Below are 19,767 nucleotides of genomic sequence, written 5' to 3' on the forward strand. Positions count from 1 at the left end.
GCGGGTAGCTGTTAGCTTGCATTCAATTCCCGCCAAGGCGTGTAACACTTTCCGACTTAAAAAGATGAGTCGAAAACTCTACTTACATAAATTCTCAGTCGCAAATTGGCACGTGTGAAACCGCCATTACGTTATGCGGATATCGTAAATACACGCCTCCAGGTGAAGACTCTGCCGTCCTCTCTCCAGCGCTACAAGTAAGTATTTAGCTGAACCGCAATGTGTTTCCAGATTCAGAGAGTGAAGGAATTTCCGAATTAACTTTATTAATAGATAACTTGAGTAGAAGCTTAATAAGTTTAATATACATGACCGCCCTGTTTTGAATCCAGATTGTCTGTTCGATATGACTTGCTCCTCTTCTAGAAATTTAATTATTTTCTAAATTGGATCCAGTAATTGCTCTTTACATTCTTGTAACACCCAGCCTGATACACCATCTGGCCCCATTGTTTTTCTGACTTCCAACTTATCCAGTAATTTTCCAATATTCTCTTTGTGCACTGTAATCTCTTGTAATCCTTGGCAATCCAATGTCCTGTTAGGTTCTGTGAAATCATCTTCTGCAGTGAATACCGTTTTGAAGCACTCATTTATTATTCCACACATTTCCTTCTCTGTTTAGTATGTCTTCCCTTCTTTAATTGTTTTTTCAATTGTTTCCTTATTCTTTGTTTTGCCGTTTATAAACTTGTAGAAAAGTTTGGGTTCATCCTTGCTTTTATCCACTACATCTTTCTCAAAGTTTCTTTCTTACTCATTCATTTCTAGTATCTTTGTACTGCCAACTATTATAGTCATTTCCCTGCTTTAAGAGTTTCTTCCACGCTTTATCCTTTGTCTTTTTGGCTTGTATGCATCTAGCATTGTGCCAAGCATGTATTTTTTTCTGAACTCTATAAACAGGAACAAACTTTTTCACTCCTTCATTGTATTTCTCTAAGAATATGTCATATTTCTCTTGTACTGTCTTCCTGCACATAATATTACTCCACTCACTATCAGCAAAATAACTGAATTTTTCAAAATCCCCTCTTGCATAATTTAATCTCTCCTTTATAGTCCTCTCTGTAACTTATCTCATCTTCCTCCTTGATTTGCATCTTTAATGTCACATGATCACTTTTCCCCATTGAACTAAAGTATTGTATGTGTGTATGTGTGTGTATTTACCTATTTGTATTTACCTATTTGTGTATTACAGGGCCCAAGCTAAGCTCTCTGCGTCCTGTCTCCTTGTCCATTCCTGTCATATCTCTTTTTCATCTGATTGACACACACCGCATCAACGACATCACTGCTCAGTTTATTCCACTTATCAATGCTACGATGCGGGAAACTGTATTTTCTCACGTTATTTAGACAGATGTCTTTTATTAGCTTTTTTCCATGTCCTCGAAGATGATTACTTGTGGTCACCTTAATCAACTCTCTGTCCAGTATGTCAATCTTGTTCACCAATTTATACATAGTTATCATGTCTCCTCTTGTTCTTCTCTCTTCTAATGTGGTCAGCCCCAGCTTCCTCAGTCTTTCCTCATAGTCTAACTCCCTGAGTCCTGGTACCATCCTTGTTGCCAGCCTCTGTACCCTTTCTATCTTCTTCACATTTTTCTTCATATGCAGTGACCAGACACAAGCTGCATATTCTAACTGGGGTCTTATTAAGGTACATAATATCTTCTTCATCATTCCTTCATCTATGTAGTGGAACGCAAGGCCAATATTTTGAAGCATGTTATATGTTTTCCCAAAAACCTTGTTAATGTGTTTCTCCGGTGACAAAGTGTTTTGCACGGTTACTCCTAAGTCTTTCTCCTCATTGGTCTCTTTAATTTTCTCATCACCCAGCCTGTAATCCTAGTTTGGTCTGTATCTACTTCTTCCCATTTTCATAACATGGGTCTTGTCTATATTAAATTCCATCTGCCACTCCTTACTCCACTCATATATTTTATCAAGATCTTCCTGTAACTTGTTACAATCTTCCACATTCCTTACTCTCCTCATAATTTTAGTATCGTCCGCCAACATGTTCATGTAACTGTCAATTCCTACTGGCATATCATTAACTTAAATCAAAAACATGATGGGACCAAGCACTAACCCTTGTGGAACTCCACTGGTTACCTTCTTCCACTCAGACTTCCTTCCTCTCACCACTGTTCTCATTTCTCTTCCCACTAAGTAATTTTCCATCCATTTTGCTAGTTTATCATTTACTCCTCCAATCTTCTTTAGTTTCCACATCAGTCTATTGTGTGGTACTTTATCAAAGGCCTTTCTCAAGTCCAGGTAGATAGCATCCACCCATCCCTCTCTATGTTGTAGTATATCAGTCACTCTTGAATAAAAACATAATCAATTGGATACGCACGATCTTCCTTTTCTGAAACCAAACTGTCTTTCACTCAGAATGTTTTCACTTTCTAGATACTCACTCCACTTAGCTTTAATTACTTCTTCACATACCTTGCACAATATACTAGTCAACGAAACTGGTCTATAATTTAGTGGTTCCATTCTACTACCATTCTTATATATAGGCACAATGTCAGCTCTTTTCCACTCTTTCGGGACTAATCCTGTTCGTATGGAAGTTTCCACAATATCAAATACACACAGTGTATTTACCTAATTGTATTTACCTAATTGTAACATACAGGAAAAGAGCTATGCTCGTGTTGTCCCGTCTCCATATCTATTAATGTCCAGCTTTTTCTTAAAATCATGAATATTCCTTGCATTGACCACTTCCACGTCTAAACTATTCCATGCTTCCACCCTTCTATGAGGGAAGCTATATTTTTTCACATCTCTCCTATAAGTGGCCATTTTAGTTTTTCCCATGCCCTCTCGACATTCTTTCATTCCACAAACACAGATCTTCCCTATCCATTTTTTCCATGCCAATCATCACTCTGTATATTGCTATCAGGTCTCCCCTTTCTCTTCTGTTTTCCAGGGTCGGAAGTTGCATTCTTTTCAGTCTGTCTTCATAAGTCAAATCTCTTAAGTCAGGCACCATTTTGTTGCAGCCCTCTGTACTTTCTCTAGTTTCCTTATGTGTTTCTTTAAGTTCGGAGCCCACTGTATTGTTGCATATTCAAGCCTCGGTCTTATCATTGCAGTAATTATTTTCTTCATCATTTCTTCATCTAAATATACGAACGCCACTCTTATGTTCCTCAATAAGTTCAATACTTCTCCAATTATTTTGTTTATATGTCTCTCTGGCGATAGGTCATTGGTAATTGTCACCCCAAGGTCTTTTTCTTCATGACTGGTTTTATGTCTTCATTTCCTATCTTGTACATACTCCTGATTCTTCTTTCACTCTTGCCAAACTCTATTTTCTTGCATTTTGTCGTGTTGAACTCCATTTGCCATGTACAGCTCCATTTCCATATTCTGTCCAAGTCTTCCTGGAGTAGTTCGCAATCTTTGTCACATCTCACTTTTCTTAACAATTTTGCATCGTCTGCAAATAGGCTCACATAACTGGACACCCCATCCACCATGTCATTTATGTAGACCGCGAACATTACTGGTGCCAACACTGATCCCTGTGGAACTCCACTCTCCACCAAGCCCCATTCTGATGGTCTGTCCTTAATTATTGTTCTCATTTCTCTTCCTACCAAAAGTCTTCCATCCATTTTAGTAAACTGCCATGCACTCCTCCTACCATTTCAAGTTTCCAGATCAGTCTCCGGTGTGGTACCTTATCAAAGGCCTTTTTTAAATCCAGATATATTCCATCAGCCCAACCATCTCTTTCCTGTATTACATCTATCACCCTCGAATAGTAACATATCAGGTTTGTTGTGCATGAACGCCCTTTTCTAAAACCAAATTGACACTCACAAAGTATGTCATTTTTCTCCAAGAAGTCTGTCCATCTATTCTTCACCACCCTCTCACACATCTTAGCTACCACACTTGTAAGTGACACTGGTCTTGTTACCTGATTTATAGATTGGGACAATGTTAGCTCTTTTCCAGTCTTGGGGCACTACACCTTCCCTTAATGAGGCATCAATTACTTCACAAACTTTTTCTGCCAGTTGCTCCCTGCATTCTCTTAAAATCCATCCTGATACCCCATCAGGTCCCACAGCTTTTCTCACTTCTAAACTCCCCATCATATTCTTGATCTCCTCCACAGTTACTTGAAACTCCTTCATAATCCCTTTCTGTTCCATTACCAGTGGTTTGTCAAAAGCAGTCTCCTTTGTGAATACCTTCCAAAGCATCCATTCATAGCCTCTGCCATTTCCTGGGATCTTCACTGCATACTCCATTTACTTCTAAACTTTCAATACTTTCTCTATTTTTGATGTTGTTGTTCACATGTCTGTAAAAAGCCTTGGTTGGTCTTTACATTTATCAATTATATCCTTTTCTTGTTTCTTTCTTTCTTCTCTTCTAATCAACACATATTCATTTCTTGCTCTTTTGTAACTTTCCCACTGCTTAATCCGTCTTTTCCTTCTCCACCTCTTCCATGCATCCTCTTTTCTTGTTCTAGCCTTTTCACATCTATCGTTAAACCAGTCCTGCTTTCCAACTTCTCTATGTTGTCTTATTGGTACAAATTTTTCTCACCTTCTTTGTATATTTTTATAAATTCCTTCCACTTTTCATTTGCTCCTTAGCACTCTTGAATTTCATCCAATTTGTCTCTTGAAAGAATTTCTTTAGGTTTCCAAAATCTGTCTTGGCATAATTCCATCTTCCCACTTTATATTCTTCATTTCTTCTAGATTTCTCTTCATCTATCACCTTGAACTCCAAAACTGCATGATCACTCTTTGCTAAAGGGCACTCCACCCTCATCTCCTCAATGACCATTGGCTCTGTACTAAAGACCAAGTCCAGTCTTGACGATGCTCCCTCTCCTCCAAACCTAGTATCTTCTTTGACCCACTGAGTTAACACATTTTCCATTGCCAGTGTCAATAGTGTATTTCCCATGTTGTCTCTGATCCTTCCATTGACCAGTCCTCCCAACACACCTCTTTACAATTAAAATCTCCCATCATTATAGTTCGTTCACAGCCACCCAACATTTCTTCCAGACATGTTCCTGTATCACTTATCATTTCTTCATATTCCTGTACTGACCATGCATTTGTCTTAGGTGGTACGTACACCACTATGTAGTGCCTCTTTTTCCTTCATTAGTTTCTGCTCTGATCTTTAGCACTTCTGCCTTTCCCATACCTTCTTTCACTTGATCCACCTTTATATCTTTTTAACCAGCAACATCACTCCTCCTCCCATCTTACCTACTCTATTTCTTTTCCAAACATTATATTTCCCTTCTCCAACCATCATCAGGTCTTCTCCCTCTCTCAGTTTTGTTTCAGTAAGACCCACAATATCTGGGTTCTTGTCCCTCAAGTAATCGTTGAGTTCTAAAATCCCCGATATCACTCCATTTATGTTGGAATACATTACATTCCGCTCATACGTAAGTTTCTTTAGTCCTTTCTTGCTGTACTTTTCTGGGTTATGAACCACTTCCTGTGTGTGTATTTACCTAATTGTATTTACCTAATTGTAACATACGGGAAAAGAGCTATGCTCGTGTTGTCCCGTCTCCATATCTATTAATGTCCAGCTTTTTCTTAAAATCATGAATATTCCTTGCGTTGACCACTTCCACTTCTAAACTATTCCATGCTTCCACCCTTCTATGAGGGAAGCTATATTTTTTCACATCTCTCCTATAAGTGGCCATTTTTAGTTTTTTCCATGCCCTCTCGACATTCTTCCATTCCACATACACAGATCTTCCCTATCCATTTTTTCCATGCCAATCATCACTCTGTATATTGCTATCAGGTCTCCCTTTCTCTTCTGTTTTCCAGGGTTGGAAGTTGCATTCTTTTCAGTCTGTCTTCATAAGTCAAATCTCTTAAGTCAGGCACCATTTTCGTTGCAGCCCTCTGTACTTTCTCTAGTTTCCTTATGTGTTTCTTTAAGTTCGGAGCCCACTGTATTGTTGCATATTCAAGCCTCGGTCTTATCATTGCAGTAATTATTTTCTTCATCATTTCTTCATCTAAATATACGAACGCCACTCTTATGTTCCTCAATAAGTTCAATACTTCTCCAATTATTTTGTTTATATGTCTCTCTGGCGATAGGTCATTGGTAATTGTCACCCCAAGGTCTTTTTTTTTTTTGTGTGTGTGTGTGTGTGTGTGTGTGTGTGTGTGTGTGTGTGTGTGTGTGTGTGTGTGTGTGTGTGTGTGTGTGTTTTGTTGTGCTTTTTTCATGGTAAGATGTCCATTCCTATTTTACCAATATATTAATAAATAACAGTTATACAGTACTACTACTAATGTCAGTACCTACGGGCAGAAAAACAGTGTAAGAGACATTATTAAATTTCAAGTAACACAGTTACACTACATAATGCCTTAATATAAACTAGATGTGGCCTCAAAATGTCTCAGAAATTAGGATATTTAAAAAGTTTTTCCAACTGTTTGGCTGGCTATGCTTACTCCCTTCCTTTTTTAAAGTAATCATTGTCCATGATTGAGGATGCTACTGGTCATCTCTTGCATTAGAGAGATGAATAGACAGGGATAAGAAAAAGAACAACGAAAGCGAGACCGTGGGAGGAGGGAATTACGTCATGTAGTTATCAAGATCAGAAGAGTAGAAAATAAAAAGGGATGCAACATTGCAGTAATGACTGATGACAGTCAGTTAAGGCGGGTTCACTCCTGCCAATTTGCAACTGAAATTTTATGTCTAGAGTTTCCATTTTATCCCTTCTAGTCAGACTGGAAAGTATCGACTAGTTAGTGCCTTGGCGGGAAGTGAATGTAAACAAACAGCTACCCTCCAAGATATCTTCTTCCAGTGAAGATGATAAAGCTGTGGTTGCTCTTCTTTTGGTGTACCGGAAGAGTCAACAGAAAAGAAAATGTCTGCAGATATGTCCCTGGCTAAGTAGAAGGAAAGAATTAAAGGAATGTCTACCACACTCTAAATTAGCCTACATTTCTCATAAGAAAATTATTAATCTTAAGAAGACTACGCAGAATTACAATAAAATGAAATCCTGACAAGTCTTTAATCCTCACCTCCAACAACATCCTGCATTGAGGGAAAAAGGTCTTGCAGAGTCACAGCTGTTTCATTGAACGATGCTTTGCACAAGCTTTTTTAGCTGTACAATTAATTTCTGCGGTCCCAGATGTGTTCTTTTTCCCTCACCAACTCTAACATCTTCTATTTACCTGGAGACCACATTTTCAAAGCTTACTCTGTGACTTTACAACGTAAGTAAAGTCGCAAATTGACTAACAAGGCTATGTTGGTCTTGTTTTGGGACTGGTTTCTCCAGTCGCTGGGCACTGATTTTGAGTCAGAAATTCTACTGACGTAAAATTTCAGTCACAAATTGGCATGTGTGAATCTGTCTTTAGGCGAGTTGATAGGACGAAAAGCTTTTGATTTAACTCTCTTTAAAAGAACAGTATGAGTGGAATCTCCCATATATGTGAAGCATACTCCATACATGGATGCATAAGGTCCCTTTACAGAGTTAAAAGTTGGTGAGGTGAGAAAAACTGGTGGAGACGCCTCAGAACGTCAGACTTCACAGAAGCTGTTTTAGCCAGAAATGAGATGTGAAGTTTACAGATTAGGTTTTAAAGTAAAGGAGAGACAAAGTATGTTAAGTGTAGAAGAGAGGGGCAGTTGAGTGTCACGGAAGAAGAGGGGATAGTTGTCTGAAAGGTTGTGGTGAGCTGATATTTATAGATGGAAAAATTATTTTATTTATTTATTTTATTTTTTGATGCATTGAACAATACAAAGTTTGCTCTACCCCAATATGGAATGGTAATGATATTAGATCATTCCATTGGAAATTGAAAACAGACACTTTCATGTACTCTCTGGAAATAAAAACTATGTATTTTAATTTGAAAAAGCATCACATTTTGTCTCAAAATTAGAAGGCTGAGCTTATCTCCATAAAACTCAGTCTCCATATTGATAGTTGTTGATATGCATGAATAGATTACTCAAATAGTATGTTGTTTTCATTAATTTTCTAGGAAAGAGCTGAAGAGATTCCTACCAAAGTTGGTTGGCTATCATGGCACCTCAGGCAGAGTAAAGGAGAATGACCAGCCGCTGCCTGCCTGTGTCACCACTCACTTTGATCACATGTAAGTTACCTTTATTTTTCTTTGACTTCCCACTTCTAGAAGACCTTTCTAATAGGTATAACACATCACAAAAATTAAGTCAAATGATGCCAGTAAAATCCATGCAGGGTACATGTTAGCTCACAGGCACAATTTATATACTCTTTTTCCTTAGAATCACAACAAATATACCGTTACCACCACATGCACTTTCAAAAACAATAAAATTTATGCATTAACATATCAATATCATTTGTGGAAGGACATAGATTTTTCTGGATCAGATACTGCCATCCAATCTCTCTAAGAGGATATTATGGGCTTACCAGGTGTCTGTTGACATTGTAAAATGACAGCTGTCCACTGTTGATCCTTACTTCTCTTGTATCCTTTCTGAAGGTAAAAAATTTCTTTTGAGAAAGGCTGTCTTTTCTTTTTCTTTTTTTTTCATGAATGGTGTGCAGCACCTTAAAGTCCCAATTCACTCCTTGTGCTGTGTCCAAAATTTTGTTCTAGACATTGTGTCAAGGCTCAATCTTCTGTCAGTGTTCAGACTTGGGCATTGTGATAGATTACAAGAATTCAGATCTAGCTAGTTCCAATTCAAACTACTTTCTTCTTGGGAATGAGTCACTATTCTGTGGCTTTAAAAGTTTCCCCATCTCAAAGGAGGACAAAGATGCTTCCCTGGTTAATAGAGAGCAGATATCAGCTATAGCTCTGCAATGGCTGTGCCTGTTGAGGCACCTGTCTTCACTATCCCTGTTGGTCAGATATGGATCCAACTCCACTATCATTAGGTCCAGAACCAGATGGACAAATCACATCTTGTGATTTGTCTTCTTCCAGACAAAGCTTTAGTGTTGGTCTTCAATGGAGAACATCATTCAAGGTTTCAGTCCCAATCTCCTTTTGTACAGAGATAAATCCAGCAAAAGCTTGGGGTTGACAGTCATAGATCTATAAGCTTTGGGATGTGGTCACATCAGGAATGGCAAGAATTCATCAACTTTTTGAAATTCAGAGCCAATGTCTACAAAATTTCTCCTACTTATTGCAAGGGAAGACAATGGATAGCTTCACACACAGACAAGCCTGTCGGCTTGCGTGATACTGCGGGGCTTTCAAACTTGGAAAAAAATACCTGGATAAAACTCCGTTAAAGTGAGTTTAGTGTTTGTTAAACAAGCAGATGGTAGTAAAATGAAACCTTTGTTGTAGCAAAATTTCATTGTGTGAACCTTTGTTAAGTGGGGGTTGCCTGTATAAGATTTCCACAGTTTGAGTGAAGAAGTGGTGTCAGCAACGAGTGTGCATCGTTTTAAAGAAAAATTTGATAAGTGTAGATATGGAGACGGGGCCACACGAGCATAAAGCCCAAGCCCTGTAAAACTACAACTAGGTAAATACAACTAGGTAAATAAATACACACACACAAACGGACCACAAAGCTTGGTACAATGCTAGATGCATACAAGCAAAAAAGGCAAAAGATAAAGCGTGGAAGAAACCTATAAAGCAGAGAAATTACTATAACAGATGGCAGTACAAAGATGCCAGAAATGAATATATTAGAGTAAGGACAGAGGAAGAAAGAAACTTTGAGAAAGATGTAGTGAATAAAAGCAAAGATGAACACAAACTTTTCTACAAGCTTATAAACGGCAAAACAAAGAATAAGGAAACAATTGATAATTAAAGAAGGGAAGACATACCAAACAGAGAAGGAAATGTGCAAAATAATGAATGAGTGCTTCAAAATGGTGTTCACTGCAGAAGATGATTTCATAGAACCTAATAGGACATGGGATTACCAAGGATTACATGAGATTGCAGTGCACAAAGAGGATATTGGAAGGTTATTGGATAAGTTGGAAGTCAGAAAAGCAATGGGGCCAGATGGTGTATCAGGAATGGGGCCAGATGGTGTATCAGGATGGGTGTTAAAAGAATGTAAAGAGCAACTACCGGATCCAATTTGCGAAATAATTACAAGTTCACTAAATGAAGAGAAAGTTCCACTAGAGTGAAAGAGAGCCAACGTAATACCGATATTTAAAGGAGGAAAGGCAACTGAACCATTAAATTACAGACCAATGTCTTTTACAAGTGTCTTTGGGAAGTTATGTGAAATAATTATCAAAGAAAAATGGATTAAATTTCTAGAAGAGGAGCAAGTCATGTTGAACAGACAATTTGGGTTCAGGACAGGGTGATCATGTGTATCAAACTTATTAAGCTTCTACTCGAGAGTTATAGCAGGACTTGAAAACAGAGATGGATGGGTAGACACAGTATACTTGGATATTAAAAAGGCTTTTGATAAAGTCCTCATGGAAGACTACTTTGGAAACTAGAGAACATAGGAGGATTGCGAGGAACTTTGCTCGAATGGACAAGAGATTATTTGAAGGATAGGGAACTGAGAACTGTGATCAAAGATACATACTCATCTTGGGGTAAAGTAACTAGCAGAGTGCCACAAGGCTCAGTGTTAACACTCGTTATGTTTCAGATTTATGTAAACTACATTCATGTTGGGATCAACAGTTATACAAATTTATTTGCTGATGATGCAAAGCTGCTAAGAGTTATCAAAACCAGAGAAGACTGTCTGCTGTTGCAGGAAGATATAAACAAGATCTGTGAGTGGAGCAGGAAGTGGAAATTGGAGTTTAATGCCTAGAAATGTCACATAATGGAACTAGGAAAGAGTAAGAGAAGACTAGTATGGAACTATTTGATGGGGGAGGAACAAATAATGAAGACTAAAGAGGAAAAGATCTGGGAGTGATCATACAGGAAAATCTGATCCACCGGAAAACACATAAGCAAGGTATTTGGACTATCATATAAAATGTTGACTAATATAAGAGTGGCATTTCATTACATGGATAAAGATATGATGAAAAAAATCATCACAAGCATGATACGTCCAAGGCTGGAATATGCAGCAGTGGTATGGTCTCCGAGCTCTAAAAAGGATACAAGAAAATTAGAAAGGATACAGAAGATTGCTACAAAGATGGTGCCGGAATTAAAGGACCTTGCATATGAAGAACGACTGAAGGAAATGGGACTGCCAACCTTACAAGATAGAAGAGAACGTGGGAATCTAATAACAATGTACAGGCAACCCCCGCTTATAACGAAGAGGTTACGTTCCTAAAAAACCCTTCGTTAAGCGAAACTTCATAAAATGAACCGATTATAACAAGTTTAACCCCTGACTTGAACTTCCATTGAGAGAAAACAAAGCGAGAGTGCATCATAGTACAGTGAAAGGTTTAATGAAAATAGAAATTATGAAGTTATACATTTAGGCAGTTTAATCTAAGTCATTATAATGTACACTAATGTATGTATGTAACTTTATAATGTTGATGAGCTTAAATTTATGAAGGGAGGGAGAGTGAAACGGGAAAGACACTAACCGGCAATCTATGGAATGTAAACAAAGGGTGCATCATTGTATCACATACAAAACTTATGTACCATATTTCCACAAGCCTCTCCATTTTATCCATTGTAGAGTCACGAGTTCAGGTGGTTCTTTTAGCTTGCCAGGAAGATACGGTCTCATCAGCCTTCTTAACAGAGTCTGCTCACATGAAAATAGTAGAGACAGTAGATGGAGTCAAGATGGTGGCGAGCAATGCTATTAGTTTTCCCGCCTCTCATGTCTGTGAATTATATCCAGCTTCACTTCGAGAGTAAGAGACATCCTGGTCTTCTTAGCAACGCTAGGTGACATTGCAGGGCGTTTTGGTGGTAAGTTGAGCGAGGGAAGACAGCTGCTGCTGAGCTATTGTTTTGAAGAGGGAGTGTGCGTGTTGTCACAAAACGCTGGTGTATTCAAAGCCTGTCACACACACACAGATGGGCTTTCAAACTTGGAAAAAAATACCTGGATAAAACTTCTTTAAAGCGAGTTTAGTGTTCGTTAAACGAGCAGATGGTAGTAAAATGAAACCTTCGTTGTAGCGAAATTTCGTTGTGTGAACCTTCATTAAGCGGAGGTTGCTTGTATAAGATAGTAAATGATATTGAAAAGATAGACAAAGAAGACCTGGTGCTGTTGACAGAAGATGATAGAAGGACAAGAGGACATGAAAAGAAGATCAGGATGAAGCAGTGTGTGAAGGATATTGGAAAATACAGTTTTCCACACAAAACAGTGGAAAAATGGAATGCATTGGATAATGAAGTTGTTACAGCACATAATGTGCATAACTTTAAGGAAAAATTAAATAAGTGGAGATGTGGAGACAGGACATATGATGCTAGAATATACAATATATATATATAAATACAATATAAATGATATAAAAAAAAAAAAAACACACACACACACACACACATACAGAAACAAGGGAAAAAATAATGAAAGGTCAGAGAAGGAGAAAAAGGCATTTTTCTGGAGAATTATAGGAGACAGGGTAAGGAAATGGTATATAAAAGAGAAGGAAGAGAAAAAAATGGAGCAAGTTTAACTAAAAATGATAAGAACAAGAGATTAAAAATGATGTATACGAACATAGATGGGGTTTTATCAAGTAAATTAGAATTAAGAGATTACTTAAAGAAAGAAGAACCAGATATTGTATGCCTGGTGGAAACAAAGTTAAATGAGGCAATAAAAATAGACATAGATAAAAGGTATAATATATGGAAGAGAGACAGAGTGGGTAAAAAAGGAGGGGGAGTCATGATGATGTTAAGGAAAGAGATGGTGGTAAATCAAGTGGAAGGAAAATCAGAAATACTGTATATTAAGATACATATTAATAAAAAGGAGTTAACAATCATTGGAACATATGTGCCACCAAAAACAAATTCATGGACCAATCTTACGAGAATCATTAAAAAAAGGAGAAAAGTGATATTAGTAGGAGATTTCAACTGTAAGGAGGTGGACTGGGAAAATTATGAAAGTGGTATCGGGGAAAAAGCCTGGGGAGACAGATTCCTGAATCTAATGATAGATAATATGATGGTCCAAAAAGTAAAGGAAAACACAAGATTCAGAGGAAACGATGAGCCGGCGAGATTGGACCAAGTTTTTACAAGGGATATACAAATGAAAGATGATATAAGATATAAGTGCCCATTGGGAAAGAGTGACCATGTAATATTAGAAATGGATATAGAAGAAGGAAAGGAAGATAGAGATGAATCATACAAAGGAGACCGATTAAATTACAGAAAGGCTGATATTGAGAATCTCAAGAACTATTTTAAAAACGTAGACTGGGAGGAGATGGAAAACTCATTAACGGTTCAAGAGAAATATAACTTATTTTTGGAAATATACAAAACAGGAGTCAGGGAATATGTCCCAAAATATAGACCTAAAGAAGAAGGAAAGAAAGATTGGTTTAATGCAAGGTGTGCTAGGGCAAAGGAGAAAAGAGATGGAGCATGGAAAAGGTGGAGAAGAAACAGAAATCCAGAAAATAAGGAAAACTTCAAAACAGCAAGAAATGAATATGCTAAGGTGAGAAAGGAAGAAGAAAAGAACTATGAAAAGGACATTGTCGAAAAATGTAAGGAACAACCAAAATTGTTCTACAGATTCATAAATGGAAAAATAAGGCAAAAAGAAACAATAGAAAGGTTAAAAGGAGAGAACGGATGGTGGAAGACCCAAAAGTATGGCAGAACTGTTAAATAGTAAATTTCAGGAGGTCTTTACTAAGGAATCCAAATTTGAAAGACCACAGGGTAATAGAGAGACTGTCCATATGAAAGAGATTAAAGTAACCAAGCTTGAAATAAAAGAGTTGATGACGGAATTAGATGAGGAGAAGGCAATGGGACCGGATGAAGTCTCAGGCAGAATACTGAAAGAATGTAGGAAGAACTAGCAAGTCCTATATACAACATCATAAAATGCTCAATAGAAAATGGAACAGTACCAGTAGAATGGAAAAGAGCTGAGGTGGTTCCCATATATAAGAGCGGAAGGAAGGAAGAACCTTTAAATTACAGACCGGTATCACTAACTAGTGTAATATGCAAGATGTGTGAAAAAGTAATAAAGAAACAATGGATTGAGTTTCTTGAAGACAACAAATTATTATCAAATAGCCAATTTGGTTTTAGAAAAGGTCGGTCATGTGTAACAAATTTATTGAGTTTCTACTCTAGAATAGTTGATAAAGTACAAGAGAGAGAGAGAGAGGGATGGATTGACTGTATTTATTTAATTTAAAAAAGGCGTTTGATAAAATGCCACATGAAAGATTACTATAGAAGTTAGAGGAGAAGGGTGGCTTAAAAGGAAGCACATTGAGATGGATGGAAAATTACTTGAGGGGGAGAGAAATAAGGATGATAGTTAAAGATATGAAGTCCAAGTGGAGAGCAGTAGAAAGCGGAGTGCCACAGGGGTCAGTATTGGCGCTTATACTTTTTCTCATATATATAAACGACATGCCAGAGGGAGTGAACAACTACATAAATCTGTTTGCAGGAAGACTTAAACAAGATCTGGAAATGGAGCAAAAAATGGGAGATGGAATTCAATGTGGACAAAAGCCATGTCATGGAAATGGGAGAAAGTGAAAAATGACCAGTGAGAATCTATAAGATGGGAGATGGAGTAGAACTAGAAAAAGTAATAAAGGAAAAGGACTTGGGAGTGACAATGGAAGAAAACACTCAACTGGTAAGCCATATTGATAGAATTTTCAGAGAGACATATAATTTGCTAAGGAATATTGGTTTAGCATTTCACTACATGGACAAAGAAATGATGAAGAAATTGATAAGTACTATAATAAGATCCAGATTGGAATATGCAGGAGTAGTGTGGACCCCTCATAAAAGAAATATATAAGGAAATTGGAGAGACTACAAAAAATGGCTACAAGACTGGTTCCAGAATTTAAAGGGATGACATATGAGGAGAGACTAAAAGCTATGGATCTACCAACCCTGGAACAGAGAAGAGAAGAAAGAGGGGATCTGATACAAGTTTTTGAATTGATTAATGGAATGGATCAAGTGGATAATGAGAAACTGATCCTGAGAGAAGAATATGACACTAGAAGCACAAGATCGCATAGTAAGAAACTGAGGAAGGGAAGATGTCTGAGAGATGTTAAAAAATATAGTTTCCCGCAAAGATGTGTTGAGACTTGGAACAGTTTGAGTGAGGAAGTGGTGTCAGCAATGAGTGTGCATAGTTTTAAAGAAAAATTGGATAGCTCAGTGGTTAGACCGCTGGCTTCACAAGCCAGAGGACCGGGGTTCTATTTCCCGGCCGGGTGGAGATATTTGGGTGTGTCTCCTTTCACGTGTAGCCCCTGTTCACCTAGCAGTGAGTAGGTACAGGATGTAAATCGAGGAGTTGTGACCTTGTTGTCCCGGTGTGTGGTGTGTGCCTGGTCTCAGGTCTATCCGAAGATCGGAAATAATGAGCTCTGAGCTCGTTCCATAGGGTAACGTCTGGCTGTCTCGTCAGAGACTGCAGCAGATTAAACAGTGAAACACACACACACACACACACACACACACACACACACACACACACACACACACACACACACACACACAAACACAAACACAGAATTACACCAGCATTAACATGAGTCGTGACAAAAATGTGAAAAAAAATTGTGAATGACAGATGGATGAAATTTCTGGATGAAAATGGAAAGAGAAATGAAAGTTGATTTGGATTTCGTAGAGGGGTGATCGTTTACAACTAACCTGATCTGTTTTTATTCAAGAATAATTTATATTGTACAAGAGAGAAATGGATGAATAAATGGTATATTCAAGAATTTAAAAAAGATCGCTTTGAACAAGATGCTATGTACATGAGGGACTCATGTGTAAGATAAAGAACATTGGTAGAGTGAGAGTTCTACTATTGAGAGGGAAGGAAGGTTTTTTTTCACAGAAAACCTGTTTCTTCTAATTAGGCATACATGCTCTCGAGAAATTAACCCAGCTTAAGTAAATCAAATGATTGCAATCACCTCCCGCTATATGGCAGTGCCGTCCCACAAGTGTAGCCTTATACCTCTTTTCTGGGAATCCAGAATTTCAGTCTTCCCATTTGTTTTCCGGCTGACGACATTCACATAGCTCACTGCAGTCACGATGTTTGATTACTTTCCATGCTATGTCTTCTCCACCGTTTGTTGATGAGGGGCATGGAGATGCTCTTCCAAGAAAGACTGGGGAATCGGGACCCGGTACACGGAACCAGGAGTTATGTTTACCTGGTACATGGTTCCCCAATTTCCATGTGATTCAGATCCCTGACTGCCATCCTAATTAAGACCACCTGGCACCAATCCCATCAAATAATAAGAGTGGCCCTCCGCAGTCCTTATGTACCTCAAACCACTGGCCCTCCACAGGCCATTGATGTAGGCCCGCTGCCAGTCTTGCTCATTGTTTTTTAAGAGGGCCTTTTAGGGATGGCCAACTCAGTAATTACTGCCATAACCTGCTCAAAACTGTATGGTCCAAAAACACTAAAAAGGCTCAATTAAAACAAAAATATATAAGAAATATTAGGATATATGTTAATTCATAGTATTCTCTGTACATATAGACTCAGCAAGAATTTTAATAACTTGAAACTAAAACACAGCTTTCTTGTACAAAGTAATGATAAACCCATTACTTGTGTATACTGAGATATAAAAGTATACATATATGCAGTGGTCCCACCTTAAAAAATATATGAGCATTTAAAAAAAAAATTGCGTATATGAAATCTGGAAATATAATATTTATTCTTATTGGTAGCTTATATATATATATATATATATATATATATATATATATATATATATATATATATATATATATATATATATATATATATATATATATGCAGTAGTCCCAACTTAAAAGAAAAAAATGTATATAAGAAATCTGAAAATATGATGGTTATTCCTATTGATAGTATTTCCATCAGAGTAACAAATTCAAACTGTGACTATATAATGCAACACAAAGAATTATATGTTTGACTGGTGTACAAATTAATGATGCCATAATAATACAGAAGCAAATTAAATAAAATACAGTTCTGTGATAACACAAAACCTACTGAACCTGCTGTATTATGAGTACCTCAGATGTATAGAAGTTTGTCAATGTATTTATAGTATATAGGGCCAATGTTCTCTTTATAAGAGATTGAGGTGGCCTCATGCCAGGCACTTGACATGTACAGCCTTGTACCTTGGAAAAAAAAATGCAGTGTAGGCTCCTGTCAAAATTTTGATCAAACTGTTTAGTTCGCAGGTGACCGACGAGGAGACAGGATCGCCATGTCTGCGAAGAAGGAGGCCGAAAAGAAATTTTTTATTGAAGTTTTAAGAGTGTATCGGACTTTGCCAGCCTTGTGGAGAATTAAGTCGGATAATTATAGTAATCGTGCTAAGAAAGCCGAGGCCTATGACATTCTACTGCAGAAATATCGTGAGCATTTTACTTCCGCCATAGTAGAAGATCTGAAGAAAAAAATAAATAATCTGCAAACAAATTGACATGTCTGTAGGTTTCCCGTTTTAAAAACCAGTCTTTTGACCATTTCCGACATTTACCAGGAGGTTTATCAGAGTCCAATGCGAACACTAGTGCTATGGCCACTGATGCATCCATGTCGAAGATTTTGACTATACTAAATTTTGATGGGAAAAACGCCTAAACGTGTGGGCAATTATGCATCAAAATTTTGTATCAAAGTTACATGTCAAAATTTTGATGCAAAATTTTGACGCTTTTTTTGAACGTGTATGGCCACCTTTAGACATACAATTGCAAAAAGTAATATCACAAAATTTTATTCCCAAACTCTTGGCAAATGTGTGACTCCTTACAGAGGTAAAGTACTGACTCGGGTAAGGCATATGTCACTTAATCTATATATGTAAGAAACTCAACATGATGCAAATAATGCTTCTTATGTAATGTCTGAAATCAGAACAGAAACTAATCCCTTTCCATATTTAGTAGTGATTACATGGAGACCTGGTCTTTCAGAGCTACGAGGTGACTTTTAACACTTACACATCCAAACATCAATAGTCCTGCAGAGTACCATGTCAGATTTTTAGTGTTAGAAGCAATTATTAGCACAAGAAAATAATGGCAAGGTTCTCTGTTCAAAACTAACTGTATGCCTATGTAATTCATGTCATGTTCACACCAAATCTTTTTAGTGGTTTCAGTGTGGTACTATGTACTAGTCATAGGCAGATCAGAGCACCATAAGGTAGTGGTCCCACCATTTTGTTAATTCATACTTTCAGTATACTAATACTAGGTACATAATAGCACTATATTGTAGAGGGCAATATGACAGTCTATTATAGTTTATTCTCTTAAGCTGTGTTCCTGATTCACACAGGTGTGTAGGTGAGGTAGTAGAAAATTGCAAACATTTCCAAAGTTCAGTTATTAACAGGATACTTATGTTATGTGATGCATGCATAACACTCAAAGCTGTGACCTGCAAAGCTTCAGCATTATTTCTGTGTGTTCACACTTTTTAGTTGTTTACACTTACGTCCCTCCTTCATTGCCTCTATCTTGGTCTCTGTCTCTGTGGAACCATTATTTCGTAATGATTTCGACAGAAGCTGCTGTTGTATGCCTATAGTCTGGATACTTGTGCACACTTTGTCAAAAAAAAAAAAAAAAAAAAAAAAAAAATTAGTTAATTCTTATTTATCCCCTCTTTAAAATTTAATACAGTCACAGTTTCTGAAACCTTGAACATTTGGTTGCCTTACCTACACTTTACTATGCACTACCATCTATACAAGGCTTATGTAGTAATGACAATATAGAAATGTTACTGATATGTCACATGAAAGAAACACCACTCAAATATTTTCCTTGAGTGCTATAACAAGCAAAGAGGGAGTGTATGGACAGAGAGAGGAGGAAGCTCTTCTGCCGTGGCCACTCCCTTGCAGAACATTCCTGGAGAGAGTGAGGTGTAAGAGAGAAAAGAATGGATAAATAGATTCAAGCAAATTTAACTGCTATACTTACTGATAATGGTATCCTTCAACTTCAAGATGCCAAAGCTCTGTTTCTCTCCTTTGCCACACCAGTTGTATTGCATAGCCAAGGAGTTTGTCATAGCATACATAAGAATGCGCTTTATTTTACTGTGTCTTAGAGGTTAGCACCCCATATCATACAAAAATAAGCAATCTGAAATGGAAAAGAAAATTCTTATACCTAATCTAACACACACAATCATTCACAAATAGTCATCACTCCAGTGCTTACCATAAACTAGTTTAAAATAAGTAATATGTACACTCAGATTACTTTCCACTTAGTTCAAAAACTTAAGAAAACTGCTTGTTCAGCTCCATATTCACCCCTCAAGGGTGTAACTATAAAAATTTACCCAGAATTCTTCCTTCCCATGCAAGGATAATGATATATATTAAGATTAAGGTAACATAATTTACTTACAACTTTCTTCTCTTCACTGGGATCAAGCAGTTTGGATTCAAGTGAAGCAATATTAATTCTGTGATTCAAAGGGAAATCCCAGCATCCCCTCATCCTACTCTTTAGTGGAGGAGTTTCTTAG

The 19,767-nt window shown here is 37.4% G+C and overlaps 1 protein-coding gene across 3 annotated transcripts in view; it reads left to right on the plus strand.

The window, feature by feature from the left end:
* The window catches only part of LOC123505448 (opsin, ultraviolet-sensitive-like), a 163,272-nt gene that overhangs the window by 67,413 nt on the left and 76,092 nt on the right, over positions 1–19,767 (plus strand). For all 3 annotated transcript variants that reach the window (XR_006675136.1, XR_006675137.1, XM_045256738.1), the window contains exon 10: positions 8,088–8,201. Coding sequence is in view for 1 of the 3 variants with exons in the window: in XM_045256738.1 (XP_045112673.1) it covers positions 8,088–8,201 (114 nt within the window). In the remaining 2 variants the exon portion in view is untranslated. The remainder of the gene's footprint in view (positions 1–8,087; positions 8,202–19,767) is intronic.

This window comes from Portunus trituberculatus, chromosome 18 (assembly GCF_017591435.1).
Source record: "Portunus trituberculatus isolate SZX2019 chromosome 18, ASM1759143v1, whole genome shotgun sequence".
NCBI lineage: Eukaryota > Metazoa > Arthropoda > Malacostraca > Decapoda > Portunidae > Portunus > Portunus trituberculatus.